Raw genomic sequence first — 20,203 nt, forward strand, 5'->3', positions numbered from 1 at the left:
CTCATAGAGAAAATGTAATCTGAATACCAACATTGTTCTATACAGTGTCACATAAAGAAGATCAGAACGGGTGCATTCTAGGACATCTACAAAGTACATCAGTGAACCATCACACCTACTTCTCAAACATTCCTTCTTTAAAATGTGCCTAATATAGTCTTTTAATGATTTTAAACTCTTTGGATATTAGGGAATCTTTACCTTCTTCATTGTCGGAGTGCTAAATGTTAATTGCTTGCTTTAGAAATATCAGATTTTCTTTCAAGGTGCGTTGTTAATTGACCTTAATCAGGTTCATTTGTGTCTTTAATGTGAATAACTGCAGAGTGGTGACTATAGGAAGGGGAGTGGCTGAAAACAGTTTGTTGTCTTGTCGTCTTCTCATCTTTGAACTTTACTCTGTTCTAATAGCACTGAATCTTGGATGGCACAAGGCTTTGGTTCAAACGAGGTTTGAGTTTCCAAAATAATTTGTGCCCCATGATGCCAAGGGGAGTGACCAGAAACCTGACAAAGACATGTGCTCTCAAAGATTTAAATATGACACCCTTCTTTGTTGTATGATAAAGACAGGCCAAAGAAGCGTATATTTTTGAAAATAAAAGATAAAAGTGCTCAATGACAATAGAATAAAAAAGAGAAGACAATAGCTTGAAGGAGAGACAGCTATTATCTCACCGTATCACAGTTACGTTTCAGTCTCACTTCAGAGCTCTGTGGCTATGAACTAGCTCCTTGAGTTTATTTCCTTTTTGGTTGTATTTAAGTATGATTATTGTTTTCCTCTTATGAATGACAGCATAAACTCCTGTTAGAATTAATAATGATGACTATGACGAATCAACACTATAATCATAATTAGCAGCAGTAGCACACTGCAATTAAGAGCAATGGTTTCAGCATTCATTATACTAGAGTTTAGTTAGTTAGTGGAACATGTGAAAATTCTGCTGCAGAACATAAAATCAAAATCAAATTAATTCGATTTGTCTGTTTCCTAGCATTGAAATTTAATTTCAGTTTTATTTTTTATACATGGATTACAAAAGAATTACTAGAAATCAAAAAATATTGAATTTCTAAAAGTATAAGAATGTGCATTTGTCAATATGTTTTTGTGTGATGCTGAAGATGTTAAAGAACACATTCATTACCTCCATCTAGTGGTGGAAACTGTTCAATAATAATAATAGAAATATTCAGTGTCATCATTCTTGTTGTAGATTACCTAGCAGATGAATTCATTTTGCCAGAAGAAATGTCCTTGCCAACAAAAACAGTGCTGAATCAGATTAACACAATGGCTGTCACTACGTTCAGTAGTTAAACGGAGACTACATTTCCCAGTATGCATTAACCTGAGAGATTAAACTCAATTCAGAACTGAAGCAGAGTAACAATCTAAAAAACAGGATTTTTATACATTTGGATTAAATGTCACTCACACATATTTATCACAGAGAATACTGAGGATATAATTAGGGCATTAGGGTCTGAATGGTCCAACAGCTTATTACACTAATCCTAGAGCGATAGATATAAGGGTTTACAGTGAGAATGTAGGTTGACAGATGGCCCCACTAAGTACCTGCCAATGCAGTCAGGTTGTATCTGCACTGTAACTGTCTTGATTTAGTCCTGCAGAAACAAGACGGAGGCAAAGCGTAACGTGACAGAGCAACAGAGTCACCATAAAGGAGTGCTGATCGACGCTGAACGTAATAAAACAGATTTATAAACCAGATGGAGTTGATGGACAATCTTCTAGTGGACTGGCCAGAATCTCTGGACCTTTTTGGGTCAGTTTGGTTGGAGGCACTCGGTGTTTCCAGAGCGGTTGAAAACTGGTCTGTTTGTCTGAATCTTGTGGAACATCTGTGTCTGGACCTGATGAGCCGGATGGACATTTTACTGGAGCACCGGGCTGTGTGCTTCAACATGCTGGGCCCTCTGTACGCTGACGACCCGTATGTGTGGATTTTCCTCAACAACTAAAAAGGATCAAATATGTTTGTCAACCTTTGTGGCTTTCCCCCCCAACTTTGTCAAATGGAAATCATTTAGTCCACGAGGTAAATCCAGAGCTTTCCATCATGTGTCACATGTCGAGTGCTGAAGATCAGACATTCTCATTGTATGAACAATGTGTGGGAACATGATTTTATTTGATATGGTTTCTGTGGAACTGACATGTTCATCTAACAACATCTAACTTTATCAAAACAATCATGTCGGCTGCTCATGACTACTGGAAGCAAATCCATTTTTATCTGAACTGAAAACCAACTTTAAAACCATCACAGGATGTAAAGTGTATGTTTAGGTGTGTGTGAATCAGGTCTGAAATCATAAAACATTATAATTCTGAAAAACTTTCTGCATAATTATGTAGTGTCACAATTCACAATGTGCAGGACGATGAGAAACAATTAAATGTAACATTGCAATAAAATATGATGTGATCAAATCTGCCAGAAAACCCTCTAAACATTTTTGAGAGTTATATAAAAATGTACAGAGTAAGAATAAAAGTTTTGCTATGTGTTGAAGCTCAAGGAACATCTTGTAGGTCTATATTATCTCCACAATATATTTCTGTATGTGGAGTATTTTCTTTTTACATAAACATATATTTTCTATATATTCTGCATATATATGAAAATACAACTGTGGTTGTACATACATTCTGCCATATTTAAATGCAGTGGTGGAAGAAGTACTTGCGAATATATGTCATTAACATATATTTTCTAAATATTACTCTCTACACTGCTGGGTAGCTTGTGAATTTCACCACAGGGATCAATAAAGTCTCATTTATATATAATAGATCATAGTTTATTTTCTGTTTATACTTAGTACCATTAAGCTGAATTTGGAAAGTAACCTAAATTATCAAATAGATGTAGTGAAGTAAAATTGTAGTTCAATTGAAGTAGTGTTATAAAGTTTCGGACACATCTTCTCATTCAATTGTTTTTCTTTATTTTTATTTTTTATTTTTTTCTACATTGTAGATTAATATTGAAGACATCCAAACCATGAAGTGAACACATATGGAATTATGTGGTAAACAAACAAATGCTCAACAAACCAGAATATAAGATAAGATAAGATAAGATAAGATAATCCTTTATTAGTCCCGCAGCGGGGAAATTTGCAGGCTTACAGCAGCATAGAGTTAAAGTGCACACAAGAGACATAGTAAAGAAAGACAAGATAAAAATAAAAATGAAAATAAAAAAATAAAAATAAAATAAAAAAACAAGTATTATAAATAAGCAATAAAAACAGTAGAAAAACACAATAACTGAAATATAATATTTACAGACAGAAAAAAAAACTATATTAACTATTATTGCACAGTGTTTTTATTGTCAATTATATTTTAGATTCTTCAAAGTAGTTGAATGAGAAGGTGTGTTCAAACTTTTGACTGCTACTCTATGTACTTTCTACCACTGTTGAAATGTGGGTTGGTGGGTTACTATGTCACAGTACCTGTTTGGCTGTCGGACCACTTTGGCAGTGACGGTCCGAATGCCTGGTTTCCTGTTTGAGACAGTCCCATTGCTGGCCTACATTACCCAGAACTCCCTGCTGCGTCAGAAGAGAGCGTATGATGTTTGACCGTTACGTAATGTAGTTCCAAAGGTTGTGTACGTTTGTGGGACTTCACGTCTCAGGAACACATCGTGACACTACATCCAGACCGGTCATTATTGTACAAGCTTCAAAGGTAAGAATCACTTCTTGTGATTCATTAATTAACAGAATGTCTGCGGACCGATTGATTATGAAGCGATGATCAACAATCCCAGACCACAGACCGCTCTATGGCTCCAGCCGGGTCCTGCTTTGTTGTTGCTTGTTCAGGATTTAAACATGACCGCAGTGGCTGGATGACAGAAATAGTAAAAACAGTCAACACAGTTCAGCTCTTGGTTGTAACAATAGAGTATATTTTACATGGCTGATTGAAAAATAAACGTGATACAAGTAGCCTACAATAATAAAAATCCGATTTTTGTTGGAACATTTTAAATCAAAGTATAAAACACTGTCAGGCAACGCTGTATGATTTCATTGTTTCAAAGTCAAACTACTAGTAAAAATGCAAAGCATACCCTTTTTATAAATACAAATTATAAAAAAAAAAATGTATGTACCATTGTCACAAGCATACCATAAAGTTTTAAGCTTGTGGATTATAGATCTCTGATCATTCCAGGCACTCTTTGATCCATTCATTTCTTCTAATGAAAAAATATTAACACTCGTTTCAGCATTGGAATTTACCACAGTGAACATCAAATCTGCATCAGTTGTTGTCAAAGTTACAGTCACACAAATTGCACTTCATTACATTATAAGGTTACACAAGTCTGCTAAGAGATTTTCACATATTAATGAAAGGTCTACACCAATAAAAACAATATGTTAAAACATAAGAGCATTATCTGTACAATCATTAGATTTAATGGAAAGTACATGTGATTTGTAGTAAATGGGCTAAAACATGTAAAACCACTGTGATGGTCCTTTCATTTCTCGTTGTATCTGTCTTCTCTTTAATTTTAAATGTTTTCTTCATATGTTCTTTCATTTCCCCTTGCTCTCTCCTACCTCATCCCCTTGACCCATACATGTATCATGTAGACTTTATGTTTCAGGTCATACTGTTTCTACCTCATATCCACCAGATAGGAGTTGATATCCAATCAGTTTGTCTCTGTGTATCTCTCCCCACCTCCAGCGTGTCATCATGAGTCCTTGACGTCTGTCTCTTCATTCATCAGTATGAGCGGTGCTGCGCTGGCTGTTGTGGTGGTAGTTGTCTTCCTCTTGGCCCTCTACCTCCTCCAGCGCTATGGAGATCTGCGGAGGCAGCAGCGGATGGTCCTCCTGGGGACGCTGCTGTCCTGGTACCTCTGCTTCCTCATCGTCTTCATCCTGCCGCTCGACGTCAGCACGGTATGAAGCCATTGCAGCGGTTTGAAGTGTGTGTCAACGTGAGGTCTTTCTGCCTCGGTTACCATGGTTGCTTGGATTTCCTCAGGATGAAAAACGGATTTGAGTTTGTTTGTGTTTATGAGAACAATCTGTGTCTGAGTGAGGTTGAGCTCTGTGTGTTTATTTATCTGGCCTCCGGTGTCTAACCTAAACCAGTGTAATGTGATGAATAGGCTTCGACATGGAGCTGACTGTGTAAACTCTGCTCCTCTTTTAGACCATCTACAAGCAGTGTATTCTTGACAATACTAACCACCCTACACCTGTAACTTCAACGAGACGCAATAATCAGACAGACGACAACTCCTCTGTTAATCCAGCTGTCAGGTAAATGAGATAACGTGTCATTTTTCTGGCACAGTTTGCTCATTTCAAGGTAATGTATTCCTACCAACATGATGCACAATATGTATATTCTTTTTGGCTTACGGATGGGCATTATGTACAAAATCTTCTATCATAATATAAGTCATTTCATATCTCAATCAAAATATATATCACTAAACAGCATATTTACTGGTAATTCAATTAATAAACAGTCTATATAAATGATTTGTATACTCTTGTGTGAATTAAATATTTGACAAATAAAAAGCCCTGAGTATTTTCTCATTAATTAAGAGCTTTTGAGGAAAATTATCAAAATTTCGGAGTAATTTGAGTTACAATGTGCTTATTATTATCAGCTTGGACAGCGTAATTGTGTATGATTCCATTGAAAGAAATCAATTTTCATATTGAATAATCACGCAGCCCTATTTTGGCTAAGTAAAAGTATGAAAACAAATATTATTTCAACATTGCTTGTCTTTTGATATGTTATCAACATCCAAGCTGCACATTGTTTGGACAGTAGACAGTGTGTTCATTAAAGGTTGATTTGTTGATCTCTCACACGGTTCATTGCTTGAAATTACAGAAACTAATTCTTCTTTCTTAGCATTGCATTTGAAATGGGCTTGATTCTATGATGTTGTCAAAAATTTGAAGATCAAAATAATTCAAACTGGGTTTCCACACTGGGTTTGATAACATTTTCTAAGGTTTTAGACTTCCAACAGGTAGTTTACAATATTACTTTTAAGGGCTGGTTCATGTTGCCTCGCTTATCTCTTATTTGTAGATGTATTATTGGTATAATTTGTCCAAGTTTCAATACAGTCAAGTCCGAGAAGTCTACTTCCAACCGAATCACATGAAGTCGAATGAAAAATTCTATTCATGGTGTTTACAAAATTCAAATTACATTTATAATATTCAGCAGCAACATGTCTTTCCATAAACAGCGTCTACTCAGTTTTATTTGATAATACGTCCCAATGAAGAGTTTATTTCAGTAATTCAGAAACTAATTGTAGGATATGAACTTTTACTAACAAAGTGTTAGTATCAAAACACTGTAGACAGTGTAGACATGTATGTTCACATTATTTTATGTGTGTATGTGCTACAGAATACCAAAGGTTTGTGAGGAGCCATGGAGTTATATACCAGATGGAATCCTACCAGTGTTCTGGAGAGTTGTATACTGGACGTCCCAGTTTCTTACTTGGTAAGATACTCACAAACTCAGTCATTACTCGAATAACAACTACAACTGCTGTGTCTTCCACCTATTGTACTGAACTTGATTGTGTTTCGGTGTATTGACTCAGTCTTCTGTGTGTGTCTTCAGGCTGCTGTTGCCTTTCATGCAGTCTTATGCGCGGTCGGCAGCTTTCTCCAGAGTTGGAAAGATTAAAACAGCTCTCATTGAAAATGCTATCTATTATGGCACTTACCTCCTTATTTTCATCTCTCTGCTCATCTATGTTGCCGCGCACCCACAGTGGCAACTCACATGGTAAGACATAAGTGCCTCAGTTTAGGAAACATGAGATGACTTGTGGACTTAAGTTCTTCTGTAGTGGTTTGATGTCATTGATTTATTGGTTATTCTTGTGCAGGAGAGAGCTCCAGACCATCGGCATCACAGCCGCCAACACCTGGGGCCTCTTCCTTCTGGTGCTCTTGCTAGGCTATGGCCTGGTGGAGATCCCGCGCTCTTATTGGCTGTTATCTTCCCATGGTTACCTGCTGGCCAAGACTTACTTCAAGGCATCGAAAATGGCTACTGAAAAGGCGTCGGTGGAAGAGGACCTGGCAGATGTTATGGAGGTGAGATTCTTTGTACAATTCTGTGCAGTAAAAGTATTAAAATATTCCAGCAGGTGCTAAATCTGAAAGTGTTTCAACTGTCTTTGCCTGTTTAAAAATCTGAATTTAGTTTTTCTTACGTTACAAAAACAAACATTTTTCTCATTATCAGGAGGTGGCAGGCGTCCATGAATCAGTCAGGTACAACCACTGTCTCAGAAAGTGTGTGGACACTATAATTACAAAGGTGAGAAATACATGAGTATGTTTGTTGTTGCATTTACAGTGTTTACACACTGTGGGACAGTCTTCATCTGAGCCTCATCTCATTTCAGTGTCCCACTGAGTACAAAGAAGAGATGGGAAGAAATGTGGAGAGCGCTTGTGGTGAGCAGAATGTCCCTACCACCAAAAGAGGCTTGATTAATCTGCATAAAAAAGTAATAATTTTGTTAAAGATTGCACTATGGTTTTTGAGATAACAGTGCCAAAATATGTTGGTGCATGTAGTGAATGTGAATTATTTGTGTGTTTCAGGTAATCTCTGCAGTGCAGAGACACAGTCAGACTCAGGTTCAGTGGTCTATCTTGTTAGATGAGGCCGTTCATTTAGAAGATGTAGCTAAAAGTCTGAGCAGCCCAGTCCGACAGTTCATCCACAGCTCAGAGTCAACCCAGGAACGCGGCTGGATCCATCGGTTCATCTACACTCCTACTGTGGGTGAGTTCAGTCAGGACCTAAATCTCAAATTTACAGATTGAAAGCAAGGACAGTTTGTGAACTACTTCATTTAGGTACCTACTTCTGATTAGTATTTACATTTTGTGAGGCCTAATTTAATTCAGAGATAAACTTAGAGATTGATTTTTTTAATAGCCTGCTAGTGTTTCTTTGACTTTTTTGGAATATATTTTCCAAGACTGGTCAAAATTCTCATCAACAGTGGTACCTTGGGATCCTGAATGCTTCTTTTTTTTAAATTTTGGCCCTTTTAATTAGAATTAATTCAGACCCGGTTTGCCAGATAAATGCCCTTAACTGCCTGTTTGAATAGAAAGGTGCACTCTATTCTCTGATGACGAAAGGTTGAAATCAGTTACTTTTTAAACCAGCTCCAGCACATTTCATCTTGAGGCCGCCAATATCTATGCTACTTTTAGAACTACAGAGTATATTCTTAGAAAGAGGTTTTTCTTAAATTTGATGGCCTTTATTCTGTAAGACCTGAGCTGAAGTTTTACTGTTTTTGCACATTCTGATTTGTTTAATAATAATAATAAGAAGAACTGAATAATGTCCCTACTTCAGTTATTTGGTGTCACTCCCTTGAAAATAACTGCTAAACTCGTGTGTGTGTGTGTGTGTGTGTGTGTGTGTGTGTGTGTGTGTGTGTGTGTGTGTGTGTGTGTGTGTGTGTGTGTGTGTGTGTGTGTGTGTGTGTGTGTGTGTGTGTGTGTGTGTGTGTGTGTGTGTGTGTGTCTGTCTCAGAGTGGTACTGGGAGTGTGTGTTCAGGCAGTGTTTCTACAGGCTGCTGGCAGTTCTCCTGTGTCTCATCTCAGCAGCAGTTGTTTGGTCCGAGTGCACCTTCTTCAGCACACACCCAGTCCTCTCCCTCTTCGCTGTCTTTGTTCAGCTGGCTGAAAAACAATACAACTACATTTGTATCGAGGTGGGCATATATTGAGTGAGGCATACAGAAATGCACAACAAACCCAAGCTTCACTAAGCAGGAACACACACTCAACGTAAACAAAGACACACCTTGACTATGGCCTGCAATATCTTATCTATCCAACACTATATTTAACTAGCTAACTGCCTCATGTCCTAAATGTTTTGTTTCTCTCCACCAGATGGTGTGCTTCGTCAGTATCCTCTTCCTGTGTGTCTGTGTCTACTCCACAGTGTTCAGGATACGAGTCTTCAACTACTACTACCTGGTGCCACATCACCAGACTGATGCTTACAGCCTGCAGTTCAGCGGCATGTATGTTCCTCATAATAAAAGTCATAATAAAATATATTTATTTCACTCAATAGGCCCTAGAGACATCAGCACAAACTCCAGCATCTGTTTCAGTGAACAGCACACAGTTCAGTCCGGTTCTTCTCACATTGTGTTTTTCTCCTGTATTGTGATATGTGATGTGTTGCTCTTCTTTGTTTTTTCACTCTCAGGTTGTTTTGCCGTCTGACCCCTCCTTTATGCCTTAACTTTCTGGGCCTGATTCACATGGACTCAGCCATATCACACCAGGACAGAATACAGACATCCTACACCTCTGTGGGTCCCATGCAAACATGCACATAACAACACATTCATACTGACAAAGACAGGAATGTCTAAATATATTTGCGTTCTAACCAATTGGTGTGATGCAATGTCCCTCTTTATTTCCCTCTGTCAGATCATGGGCTCTATGCGTGTGCTATATTTCATATCTGATGGCTTCTACATCTACTATCCCATGCTGGTATTGCTGCTCTGCTTTGCCACTTTTTATAGGTAAGCCAATAACCACTAACAACAAACACTATTTTCATCAATTTAATATAAATACTGCATTCATGTGTAGTTTTGGTTATATGCATTAGCTCATAGATGATAAATCGTTTTTGGTGTGTCTGTGTTTGTAGCCTGGGCTCTCGCTGTTTGAATCTCCTCGGCTTCCATCAGTACATCACTGACGACCACTTGACCTCTGACCTGGTGGATGAAGGCAAGGAACTCATCAGAAGAGGTACCTTAATCACAAATTCAGTCTTGAACCATTTCTGATGTTTCTGCTTAAAGTATTGCTTTAATAATTTTTTTGGAGCCACAGTATTGCAGACTCGATTAATTATTTCTCCCTCTGTTGAATCGAGTAAACATATTAGTTATTAGATCAGGCAGGTTATGGATAACTATTTTACTTTTACTGTTTATTTCTTATACCTCAGTTCACAGTTCACATACAACAAGTTGTTGTTGTAATTGTGAAAGTCGTCAAGACTTCACTGTTTCAAGGAAATTAGTGCTCACTGCTTTTCAACAAAATGCACGACAATTTCTTCTTTTGTAGAAAGAAGAAAAAGACAGAAGGCTGAGGATGGAGAAAATCGAAGATGGGTAAGAAATGTTTATTCTGTCAAATAATTTGTTTTATAATATATAATTTCTTAGAAGCCAAGAAAACTCTCCCAGTTTGTTGGTTTGCTGGTTCTATTAGTTTGTGTTAAGTGTTGCCAGGTATTTATTGGCCTGTTTTGTTTTTTGTTTCAGGCCTGGAGGGAGCGGTATGGAGTCCATGGGACTACTGGGCGAACCAGAGCTGGTTACACAGAGTTGAATGATGACCAGAGCAGCCCTGTCACCGGGATCAATAATAGTGGTAGGAATTAAAGAAAGCTAGTATAACAATGGAAAATAACATTTCTTGTGTTTCTCACAGCTACTGTAATGTAATATGACATAAGGTGATTCCAACAGCTTGATTCCATATTTGATGCATTTTTGTATTTTGCTTTGTTACTGGATAGTTTGCCACTAAACTTTCACTCATATTTATCAAGCGGTGTGCCTGCTTACAGTACACAGTGATGACATTGCTCTCTGTCTTTCTCAGTTATCACATTCACCAGAAGGGATGGAGAGGAGGAGGAGCAGAGGAGATCCTTACTGCGAGATAACTCCAGTGATGAAGGTTCACCAAACAGAAGGTTTGTTTATTTTTTGCTAAATAAATTGAACAAAGTGTTTAATTGGAGATGAGTAACAATCAAACAGGCTTCCTTAATCACATGCTCTGTCTCTCCGTGTCTGACACTGTAGATCCAAAGGAGGACGTTACCGTTCTCTGTCACCTTCTGAGACAGGCTTCTTTGACGATGTTTGATACACTGGAGGCATGGAAGGAGAGCAAAAAAAGTTAGTACAAGCTGGAACTGAAAAAAAGACAAAAAATGCTCATCTTCTTGAGAAAAGTCTGAACGCAAAGGATTATACAGTATCTCAGGAAATAAAGAGGAAGATACCATCAGTTTCCATCATTATTCACTGAAAGAGAGCACTAACTGTGATTAACCTGTGTGTGCAAAGCCAAACCCTTTTGAATGTAGTTTTGATATTTACTGTCAAGCAGTAGCGTAGATTGATGGATAAAAGAGATGAATGGCACAGTTACACACCTGCAGTGATTTAGGATAAGTAAATGTATTATTGTCTGAGTATTTTACCACACAGGTTCCTTTTTAAGAAAAATATTTGCAAGCTGTGAAAACAATAAAAATGAAAACTGATTTATTTACTCAAAGGGACGATATCAACAGCCTAACAATATTCATGTTGAATATTTTGTGTTTGGAAAGACATCACTGTTTTTGTTTGTATTACAGTCTACTGTCAATTATGTTCTGTAAGGATGTGAATGTTTTGTTTATCTGTGTCTACCAAAATGCATAAAAACATCATTATTTTACCCATTTTTGCAATCTTCATTCAATGATGAACAACTTAAATTTGATGCACCAGCACACAACGTTTGTGTTTATTGTGCTTTACCACTGATTTGATATGCTGTAAGGTGACCTTGAGGGCCATTAAAGGCGTCACCAAATAAAATGTATTATTATTATTATAATAAAGTATTTTAAGATCCTCAGCTGTTTGATATTATAAAAAGAAGTGTTAATGTCTCAAAAATTATATTTATTTTAAGTGCAGGTAAGACTAAATGAAAAGTAAAATGATTATTTATTGTATTTTTGATGATTTAAATTTGCATTTTAACATGACTTTACAGAAGAACCTGTGTTGGACAGTGCCCGTGCTGCCTTCTAAAGCTCTTCGTAAACTACACAACTTTGTGATCGGTGGTCGACAAGCTGAACAGTTTAAAAAATCGACTGCAAAATGAATGCCATACTGTTATTTTACTCTAAAAGCCAATCGTACCGAAGCAAACTGTATAGTAAATGTATGGGGATACATTTCTTTTTTTTTTAAGGTTCCAGCGAAATGACCCAAAACTCTATTTTCCTACAGCAAGCAGAGGCAGCACCTGACGGTCCCGGACACAGCACAGAGGCACTCTGCTGTTTGTTTGGCAGTAATGGGTACGAGCTAGCAGCCTAGCGGTAACGCGCATATACTTGCCTGAGAAACGCGGACAGATTGTCAAATATATGACTAAGTATCACTCCAGATACTGAGCTCAACATTTACTCTGTGTTGCGACTCTCGAGTCTTTCGGGTATTTAGTAGGTTGTTGTTGTTGTTGTCAGCGTTAGCTCACAGCTAACCTCACCAAAGCAAACGTCAACTGGGGACAAGGTATGCTAACGACGCCAGCTTTATCTCTTGACCTAAATAGTGAAACAGAGTCTGCTTAGCGTTAGTTCATTCGTCTTCTATGTCTTTATTTCTATTTTCATTATTATGCATTTGATTACAAACGTGAGTTGTCTGTAAGCTGCTAGCCTACGTGTGATGGCTGTTCCCACTGACGCTAGCTCATCTCTGACCTCAGTTCCTTCTCGGCTAACCTTAGCTGTTGATTGTTAGCAGTGTGGAGCTCAGCTCAGGTTATAACGTTACCTTAGACGTCCAGGGTGGCGTTATAACCTGCTATCAGGCCTGTGCTGTGATGTGGTAGCGTACTCGTAATGTTCTCATCTTCCCACTGCTTATTTGTCATCTTCAGCTGAGGTGGACTCCCTTGTGCATGAGTATACATGCTGTATTGTGTTTGATTTGTGATTGTGCTATGGTGTCTGTTTGTGTTTTAAGTCTGTGCTAAATCTGCATAATGTAGCCAAAGTACCAAGTAGATTATACACTTTCTCACAGTTATTTGCACATGGGTCTTGCCTGTATTTGCATGGTGGGAGGAGCCCAAGCATGAGGATACATATTGTATTTTAGCACCAATGAGCCATTGACCATATCCTGTTAATGTGTACTTTCAGGTCTCCTTCAGGCATTTGAGCAAACAGATCTTTTTTTTCTGCTACATAGTGTTGAGTGTTAAGCAACACAATGCACATGTGTGTGTCATTAATGTGGTCTTAACATTGTGCATTTAAAAACAAAGATGCAAGTATATAGTATCTTTAAAGAAAATGGCAAAAAAATGATTTGTCTATATGAAGAGATAATATTTCCTGTATTCTGTGTACACCAGGAAAATATTTGGTGTTGTGACATTAGCTTGATACAATCAGAAGCAACTTTCACGCTTGGCAGTGAGCTTTGAACATGTCTGTAAGCAACCTGCACAACCAAAACCCCTGCAGACTCCTTTAATGACCTTTTACCATGTCACAGCAACAGCTAGCCTCATGTTGGCTGAACATTTTGAAATAGTAGATGTAATTCAGGGGTCTCCAACAGAAATTACTTTTTTTAAAACATGCAATTACACATTTCATGGGAAGTGTGCTGACCCTGGCTGTGGTTTGTGTTTGTCCAGTTTGTAGACAGCCATGGGAGGTCTGGGAAACGGTCGTCGTGGAGGAAGGTCCCCCCCTCTAATGATTGGCGCTCTCATTGCCTGTATCCTGGTTCTGGGCTTCAACTACTGGGTGTCAAGCTCCCGCAACCTGGAGCTACAGGTGGGTTCGTTTATACGTGCTTGTGTGTGCTTGAGTGGTTTTCTAACCATGGTGTATAGTACAAATACCGCTTTTTAAAAAAACTGCTGTTAAACCTCAAGTTATTTATTGACTACCTTCTACTCGAGAGAGGACACAGCATGTTTTATACAATGAATATACTTATACAACTATTGGTGCAAATCTTTACTTATCAATTAATATTTTATCTCAGAATAGATATTGCAATGTCAGTTTCTAGCTTCTAACACTTTCCTTAACGTAAAGTACGTGTTTACAGTTCACATGCCGTATAATGATGAAACCGGTGGTTAATATTAACTGACTTTGATGGGGCAATTTTGTAACACCAATGCATTATTCTCTACTGCAGAAGTTAGAAATGCTCTATCAGTTCCTCTTTAATATTTTTTAAGGTTTAAGTTTTTTTCCCCCCACAATTTCAAACCACATCCTTTAATGCAAGTCACTATTAGCACATAACTTTATCGGTGTTGCGTATATGCATTGTCGATCAGGAAAATCATTTTAAACCAAATATTGGTACTGTTTCTTTAGAAACCTTTTGTGCAAATGTTGCATTTTGTCTTGTTATAAGTGGCATAAGGAAGAAACTCCCAAATCCCAGCTAGTGGTCATTATATAGGCATCATGATCTGAGTTTCTATAAGTCTGTGAATACCCGGTGTTTCAATTTTTTTTACTGCACAGTCAGATTGTTTTTTTTCATTAACTATGTCATTATCTTTTGTTTTTGGGTGTGTGATACAGACTAAGCTGTATGAGTTGGAAGGCCAGGTGCGACGTGGAGCAGCAGAGCGAGGAGTAGCGGAGATAAAGAAGAATGAGTGTCAGGAAGAGATCCAGAGACAAAAGGAGCAGATCAGCCACATAGAAAGCCTCTTTAAGAGACAGCTGGAAGGATCTCAGAACACCTGCAGCCAAGAAAAGGTAACAAAAATGCAATGGGGGGGGAAATCGTACCTTTAAAGTATTGTCTATAAACTATTGAGAGAGAGAAATTTTGGGGCCTGGACTTTGCTAACTGTTGTGGTTCACTCTAAACTCACACATTAATCAAAGGAATAAAAAAAACTGTCAAGCAACTGTGAATATTGATAGTTTTTGTGTTTTTTATTTTTAAGGGCACACTGCAACAGAACATTTCCTCCAGTACCAAAACCATACAGGAACTCAAAGGCAACTCTAAACCTCTATTTCTCAAAAATTGCATCGCGTTAGCATTCAACAGAGTAGAGTTTTCTTATGTGCCTCTTAATGTCTTTTTTGTGTCTGTACTGTAGGTCAGTTAAATCAGCTAAATGATGACCTGGGAAAGCTTCAGAAGGAGCTGCAGAGTTGCCAGGGCAACATCAAAACCCTCAACAACAAACTCACTTATGACATGTAAGAAAAAGATTCCTTAAATAGTTTATATTCATACAGGTCTGTTTGAAAGGAGATCAAGATTAATTAACATTTAAGTTAATCGCAGCCCTCTTGAAATAAATAATTGACAATAACCACAATCATTAGCTCAGCTTTATTAATTGCCTCAATACCGAGAATTGGTCTCTGTCATTCATGGTTAACATCTATATGCGTGTATGTCTGTGTAGGACTCATTGTCAGTCTCAGGTCCTGTCCCAGAAGGAGTTGTGTGATGAGAGAGTGGCCGCTGCTAAACTTGAAGTTCAGAAGAAAATGGAGAAGCTCATCTCTCCTTCAGGCGTCTCCCCACAGGTACGCTGGTTTCCTGTTTGAACCATGTGGAAGGATATAAACCATGTATAACCAAGTATTGGTTATATAAAGCCTGATCCACTTCTGATCCTTGGTTCATTGTTACCAGTGTACTCTGGGAACGCCATTTTGTCATTTACACAACATTGCACTGCGTTGAAAACGCATATGTTTTGTGTTTATTTGTAATACAGCAACTCATCAATTAATAATTCTGAGTCTGTACAAAGCCATTCTCTGTCGTCTGTTTACATGCAAGTGTACAAATGGGGCTCATGTCCATGTAGAAAAAAAAAAAGATCTAATAGCATTAACTGGCGTTGCCGCTCCTTACATGTTACGCTTTGCTGACGTAAAGGAATGTGGTATATGATGTTTGCTCCTCGGCAGGAAAACGCTGTGGATGGAGCAGCGGGAGAGGGCGGACCAGTCATGACTAGGGATGATGCGGTGAAGACAGTAACTGTTGTAAGCCACACACCAAGCCCCTCTCAGCCCAAAGGAAATGATCCACCCGAACTACTGACAAATGAGATCATTGTGGACAGACAAGGTGACAGAAAGCGATGTTCTGGTGCCAGTCTTCTAAACTGAAATTTAACTCCTAAACGCATGCAATGACACTGATGTTTATGTATATGTATGTGCATCCAATGCATTTTGTGTGACTTTAAGTAGACTTGTGTAGATTTGCGTAACAACTGTACACCCTCACAGATGCCCCAGTAGACCCGTCTCCAGGGAGGGACATCTCCAAAGTAGAGTCCCAGTCTGCTCCCTCAGCTGCTGCAGTCAAGCAGGACATTTTGCTCCCACCAGAGGGAGCTGTTGAAACAGAGGAGGGTGAGGCAGAGACCAAGGAACCTATGAAGAATAACCTGACCGAAGACAAAGACATGGAGGTGATGGATGCTCATGAGGAGGGCGCTCAGACAGAAGGTAGAGGGCCACCGTCCACTGAAAGCAGTAAACTACTTTGTTATTTCTATTCAGACATTCTCAGTGAAGAGGTGACATTTTAAAGGACATAAACAACAATTTTGTCATGTCTCCAGAGGCAGACCCTGGGATGGAAGGCATGTTGATTGGCCGGGAGAAAGCAGATGAGACTCCTATTGGACACAAACTTGCGGAGCCAGAAGAGTATGATGCAGACGAGCAAGTTGATTTGAGTGACGTCGATTTGGAGAAACAACAGCAGAGTAAACGTGCTCAAAATATAGGTATGTGTGTCTTAATAGAATTAAACCCTGAAAATGTGTGTGTTTGTGTAAAGAGAGAGAGCATGAGCGAGTGAGTACATCCTCAGTCTCAACTTTGGAGTTAATCAAAGTGCAGTTGACTTTGAAGACCAGTGAGTGAGGGATAGTTATTAACTGATAAAGATTAAGAAAAAAGATGCACTGTGCTAAAAAGGGATTTGTGTGTATTTTGTGTTGATTACCACGTTGTACTTGCTGATAGACAAGGACATGGAGGAGGAGCTGGCTGACTATAACGGAGACGATGAGAACGAAGGCGAGTTTGAAGCAGACAAACAAGCTGAGCTTGCTCAAATCTAAGGTACACACTAAAACACACACACACAGATGAGTTCCTCACTGACAGACACTCGCTTTCTTGTTTTTTATGTTATAACAGTACAATAAAAATAATTATTCAACAAGTCACACACTTTAATTGCAGCTGAAGCTGATCTCCGAGTAGATTGACAGTTGTTTATCAATCATCGTGGGGCTGTCGCTCTCTAGGTTCAGTTAAACGGCTACTGTCAGAGGTTTGAAACACAACCTTGTCCAAAGATAAATCCTATTTCTGTATAGCGAGCACAGGTATGGTGTGGACACTACATAATGATAAGTGTGCTTTTATTGTTCCTATTTTCCTTGGTGAATAGAATTAAGGAAATTAACTGGTACCAGGAAATAAATCTGGTTTCAGATTTCAGATTCTCCAGTTCAGCTGACTTTATAATTAACACAGCTTTAACTTTTGGACATTGGTCATTTTTTTTTTTTGCACGAACAATGCATTCAATTGCATTTAATATTCAGGCTCTGCAGCCGCCGCAATGCTCCTTTAACTATTAAAGCACAGTTTACCAACTTTACTTGCGGTGGTGGATTTTAACACAACAAAGCACAGCAGCGTGGAACAACACTTTCACCGCGGCAACAAGCAGAACAGTTATGATTCACACAACACTGAGCGGGACTCAGCCGTCCGCCTCTATCTTGGTTTCAACCACATGGTGAAGTCCCAACAGTAGAAAATATAAACACAGTTATGCTTGAGTAATTAACACAATGTTGATTTCTTTTTTTTCTTACAGAGCTGGAGTTGGACAAGGAGCCTGCACACCACAAAAGGAAGCAGGACATCCCTACCCCTCAGCACTATACAGGTTAATGCAGCCCCCCAAACACACAGTGGGGGGCTGCATTAACAGCCCCCCACTGTGTGTTTGAACACAAAACAAACCCAGATGGTTATCTATGTAAGAGTTATGACAGTTGATTTTAAAAAGCATTTGCTTCCTGAAATGTTTTTTTTATTTTTCTAATCTTAATTGATTTCTGTGCATTTAATTTGATTAAATGTTTTCTGTATTAGAGTTAGAATATTTACCACTCCATGTTCAACTCACAATATGCTGAAGGAGCCACGAAAAACGTCTGAAATATGCAAATGTCAGCCAAGCTTGAACGCTCATGTTGTCCATTCACATGCATTTCACTGTAAAAATGAAACCCCACGGTGCTTTTATGGTGGTGACTGTGGTCATATTTATTTCAGTATGTTTAGGTGATATGGAAGTACTCGGTACTTCCAAGTACCATCTCCTATTTAGTTCTAGTATTTCTTAAACGCAACTTAAGACATCTCAAGACTTGACACCAGTTGGCTTGCAAAAAATGAACATTTCAGCGTCCCTGGAAATCAGTTGATTTTGATTATGTGACTAGATGTTTGTTTATGTTCACTCCGTAATGACTGTATCTTACATTTGAAATATAAGTGAGGATAATGTGCACAGCCTCATCGGGTTATGAGGTGTGAATTACTGTAGTAAGTGCAAATCATCTAAGTGATTGCGATGACAAAGCTCTGCAGCACAGGCTCAACAGTATCTTAAACTAAGCCTTAAGTTCCTCTTTTACACAGTCGCTCATAGAAAGGATACTGGCTTTGTGTCAATGGTCAGGACATTTTGCTCTCCAAAATGTCTGTCAGTGAACGCAAGTGAGGCCTTCCATTACTGCAGAAAATTAAGCAATTGGGCTGAAATTCTTTTTAGACTGCTGAGTCCAAGTGTGGACAATGAAAACAGAAGTTTTTTTTGATTCCCATGTAGCCAAAGATGCTGTGAAAAGTAAGATTGGCTTAATAGACATGCCACATAACAAACAGGCAATGTCACCTTCTGGATGATATGCTGACTACTAACTGTCAGGTTTTAAACATACTATATGATAATTGCTGTAACTTGACATTTTGATCAATGAGCAATCATTTCTGAAGCGTTTTATTGGCAGCAGGTCTTTTCTTCTCAGCTGTAATCAACAGTGTGACAATGTTGAATGTGAGCTATGCTCAACATTTGGGATCGGTAAGACAGAAGAACAGTTTTCTATAATAATGAAGGGGATAGTTTGGAACTCCTGGATGATATTAGGGGGTCCAAAATCTCTTGTTTTGACGCATGCCTTATTGAAATGGCCTACACCAATTTCCCCCTCCAGTCAGTTGCTTCTGACACTTTGGAGGTTGATTGTGGAGCCGTGGTTCATGCTTACGGATTTTGGAACTATTCTTTGTGGATACTGCTTCTGGTCTGCTGGTTTGAATGGACTGTATATTTTGTAGAGAGGACATTTCCATGAAGCAGGAACATTGTGTTGTGCTGTAGGGTTCCTGCAATCCAGCAGATGTGAACTACTTTGTCGCTGTGCTGAAGGGTTTTAGTCTGTTCAAATAGAGCTGCACTAGACTGGAAATTGTGTGGGTGAGCGTAGACACAGAGTAATATCAGGCTTTAGAAATGACAAGAAGGTAGTCAATTTTGTGGCGGGATCTTTTGTTGCCTCGTGTTATATACAGGACAGATGCTTTTTTCCCCGAACTAACTGAATACCCACAGTTACTCAAAATGTTGTTGTTTTAAATGCCATCATTTCCATAATGCTTTGACTTATCATCAACAGTCTGTTCCTGAATCATGTGCTATTTCCAACATCTTCAACAGCACTGTTTCAAGCTCAGGCTGGAGCTGCTCGGCTTCTTACGTTTCTCATTACAATTATGGCTGCCAGGCATCATTAAATCCCACAGACCCTACTTAATATACAAGTAAAGATCTGAGTTGTCTGACATGTGCTGAATTCTTGCAAAATATCTACAATGATAAAAATCACAAGACTAAGAGAGTTTCCCTTATGATGTAAAAGTTCAGCCATAAAAAAAACCCTGGTTTTATCTTAATAATGACATTTATTAGCTTCAAGATGAAAATACAGAATATATATGAACCTGTCGACTGCTTGATCCTCATGAAGACCTTTTCCTTTGACGAACACAAATTGAAGGAATTGTGGTTTATGATGACAAACTTTTTCCAGGAAGCGTTCATATCATGGTCTGAAATCTCAAAGTAAATTTCACACCTGAAGTAGTGTCAATTTTGTTAACTTATTTTTATTTATATCTTGATTATG

General features: G+C 38.5%; 2 protein-coding genes across 5 annotated transcripts; both read left to right on the forward strand.

Annotated features, from left to right (window-relative positions):
* Positions 1 to 3,664: 3,664 nt before the first annotated feature.
* On the forward strand, positions 3,665 to 11,769 carry LOC129101256 (G-protein coupled receptor-associated protein LMBRD2B-like). Of its 2 annotated transcripts, none has more exons than XM_054610991.1 (18): positions 3,665 to 3,739; positions 4,757 to 4,974; positions 5,231 to 5,340; positions 6,467 to 6,565; positions 6,689 to 6,856; positions 6,960 to 7,170; positions 7,322 to 7,396; positions 7,485 to 7,589; positions 7,687 to 7,870; positions 8,639 to 8,820; positions 9,005 to 9,138; positions 9,330 to 9,435; positions 9,560 to 9,657; positions 9,789 to 9,892; positions 10,217 to 10,263; positions 10,417 to 10,525; positions 10,760 to 10,853; positions 10,966 to 11,769. In XM_054610991.1, the coding sequence occupies exons 2-18, from the start codon at positions 4,801 to 4,803 to the stop codon at positions 11,027 to 11,029; spliced, it is 2,064 nt and encodes a 687-aa protein (XP_054466966.1). In that variant the 5' UTR covers positions 3,665 to 3,739; positions 4,757 to 4,800; the 3' UTR covers positions 11,030 to 11,769. The 2 variants fall into 2 exon arrangements, with proteins under 2 accessions (XP_054466966.1, XP_054466967.1); XM_054610992.1 differs by having other exon boundaries at positions 3,691 to 3,739; positions 4,800 to 4,974.
* A 473-nt stretch (positions 11,770 to 12,242) lies between these two features.
* golm1 (golgi membrane protein 1) lies at positions 12,243 to 19,938 on the forward strand. Of its 3 annotated transcripts, none has more exons than XM_054610805.1 (11): positions 12,243 to 12,465; positions 13,604 to 13,745; positions 14,517 to 14,696; positions 14,891 to 14,945; positions 15,050 to 15,152; positions 15,365 to 15,488; positions 15,879 to 16,041; positions 16,206 to 16,454; positions 16,544 to 16,711; positions 16,953 to 17,051; positions 17,821 to 19,938. In XM_054610805.1, exons 2-10 carry the CDS (start codon positions 13,617 to 13,619, stop codon positions 17,048 to 17,050), a joined length of 1,269 nt encoding a protein of 422 aa, XP_054466780.1. In that variant the 5' UTR covers positions 12,243 to 12,465; positions 13,604 to 13,616; the 3' UTR covers position 17,051; positions 17,821 to 19,938. The 3 variants fall into 3 exon arrangements, with proteins under 3 accessions (XP_054466780.1, XP_054466782.1, XP_054466781.1); XM_054610807.1 differs by having other exon boundaries at positions 16,206 to 16,427; XM_054610806.1 differs by lacking the exon at positions 12,243 to 12,465 and adding an exon at positions 12,774 to 12,840.
* Positions 19,939 to 20,203: the final 265 nt, after the last annotated feature.

This window comes from Anoplopoma fimbria, chromosome 13 (genome assembly GCF_027596085.1).
Source record: "Anoplopoma fimbria isolate UVic2021 breed Golden Eagle Sablefish chromosome 13, Afim_UVic_2022, whole genome shotgun sequence".
NCBI classification, from domain to species: Eukaryota; Metazoa; Chordata; class Actinopteri; order Perciformes; family Anoplopomatidae; genus Anoplopoma; species Anoplopoma fimbria.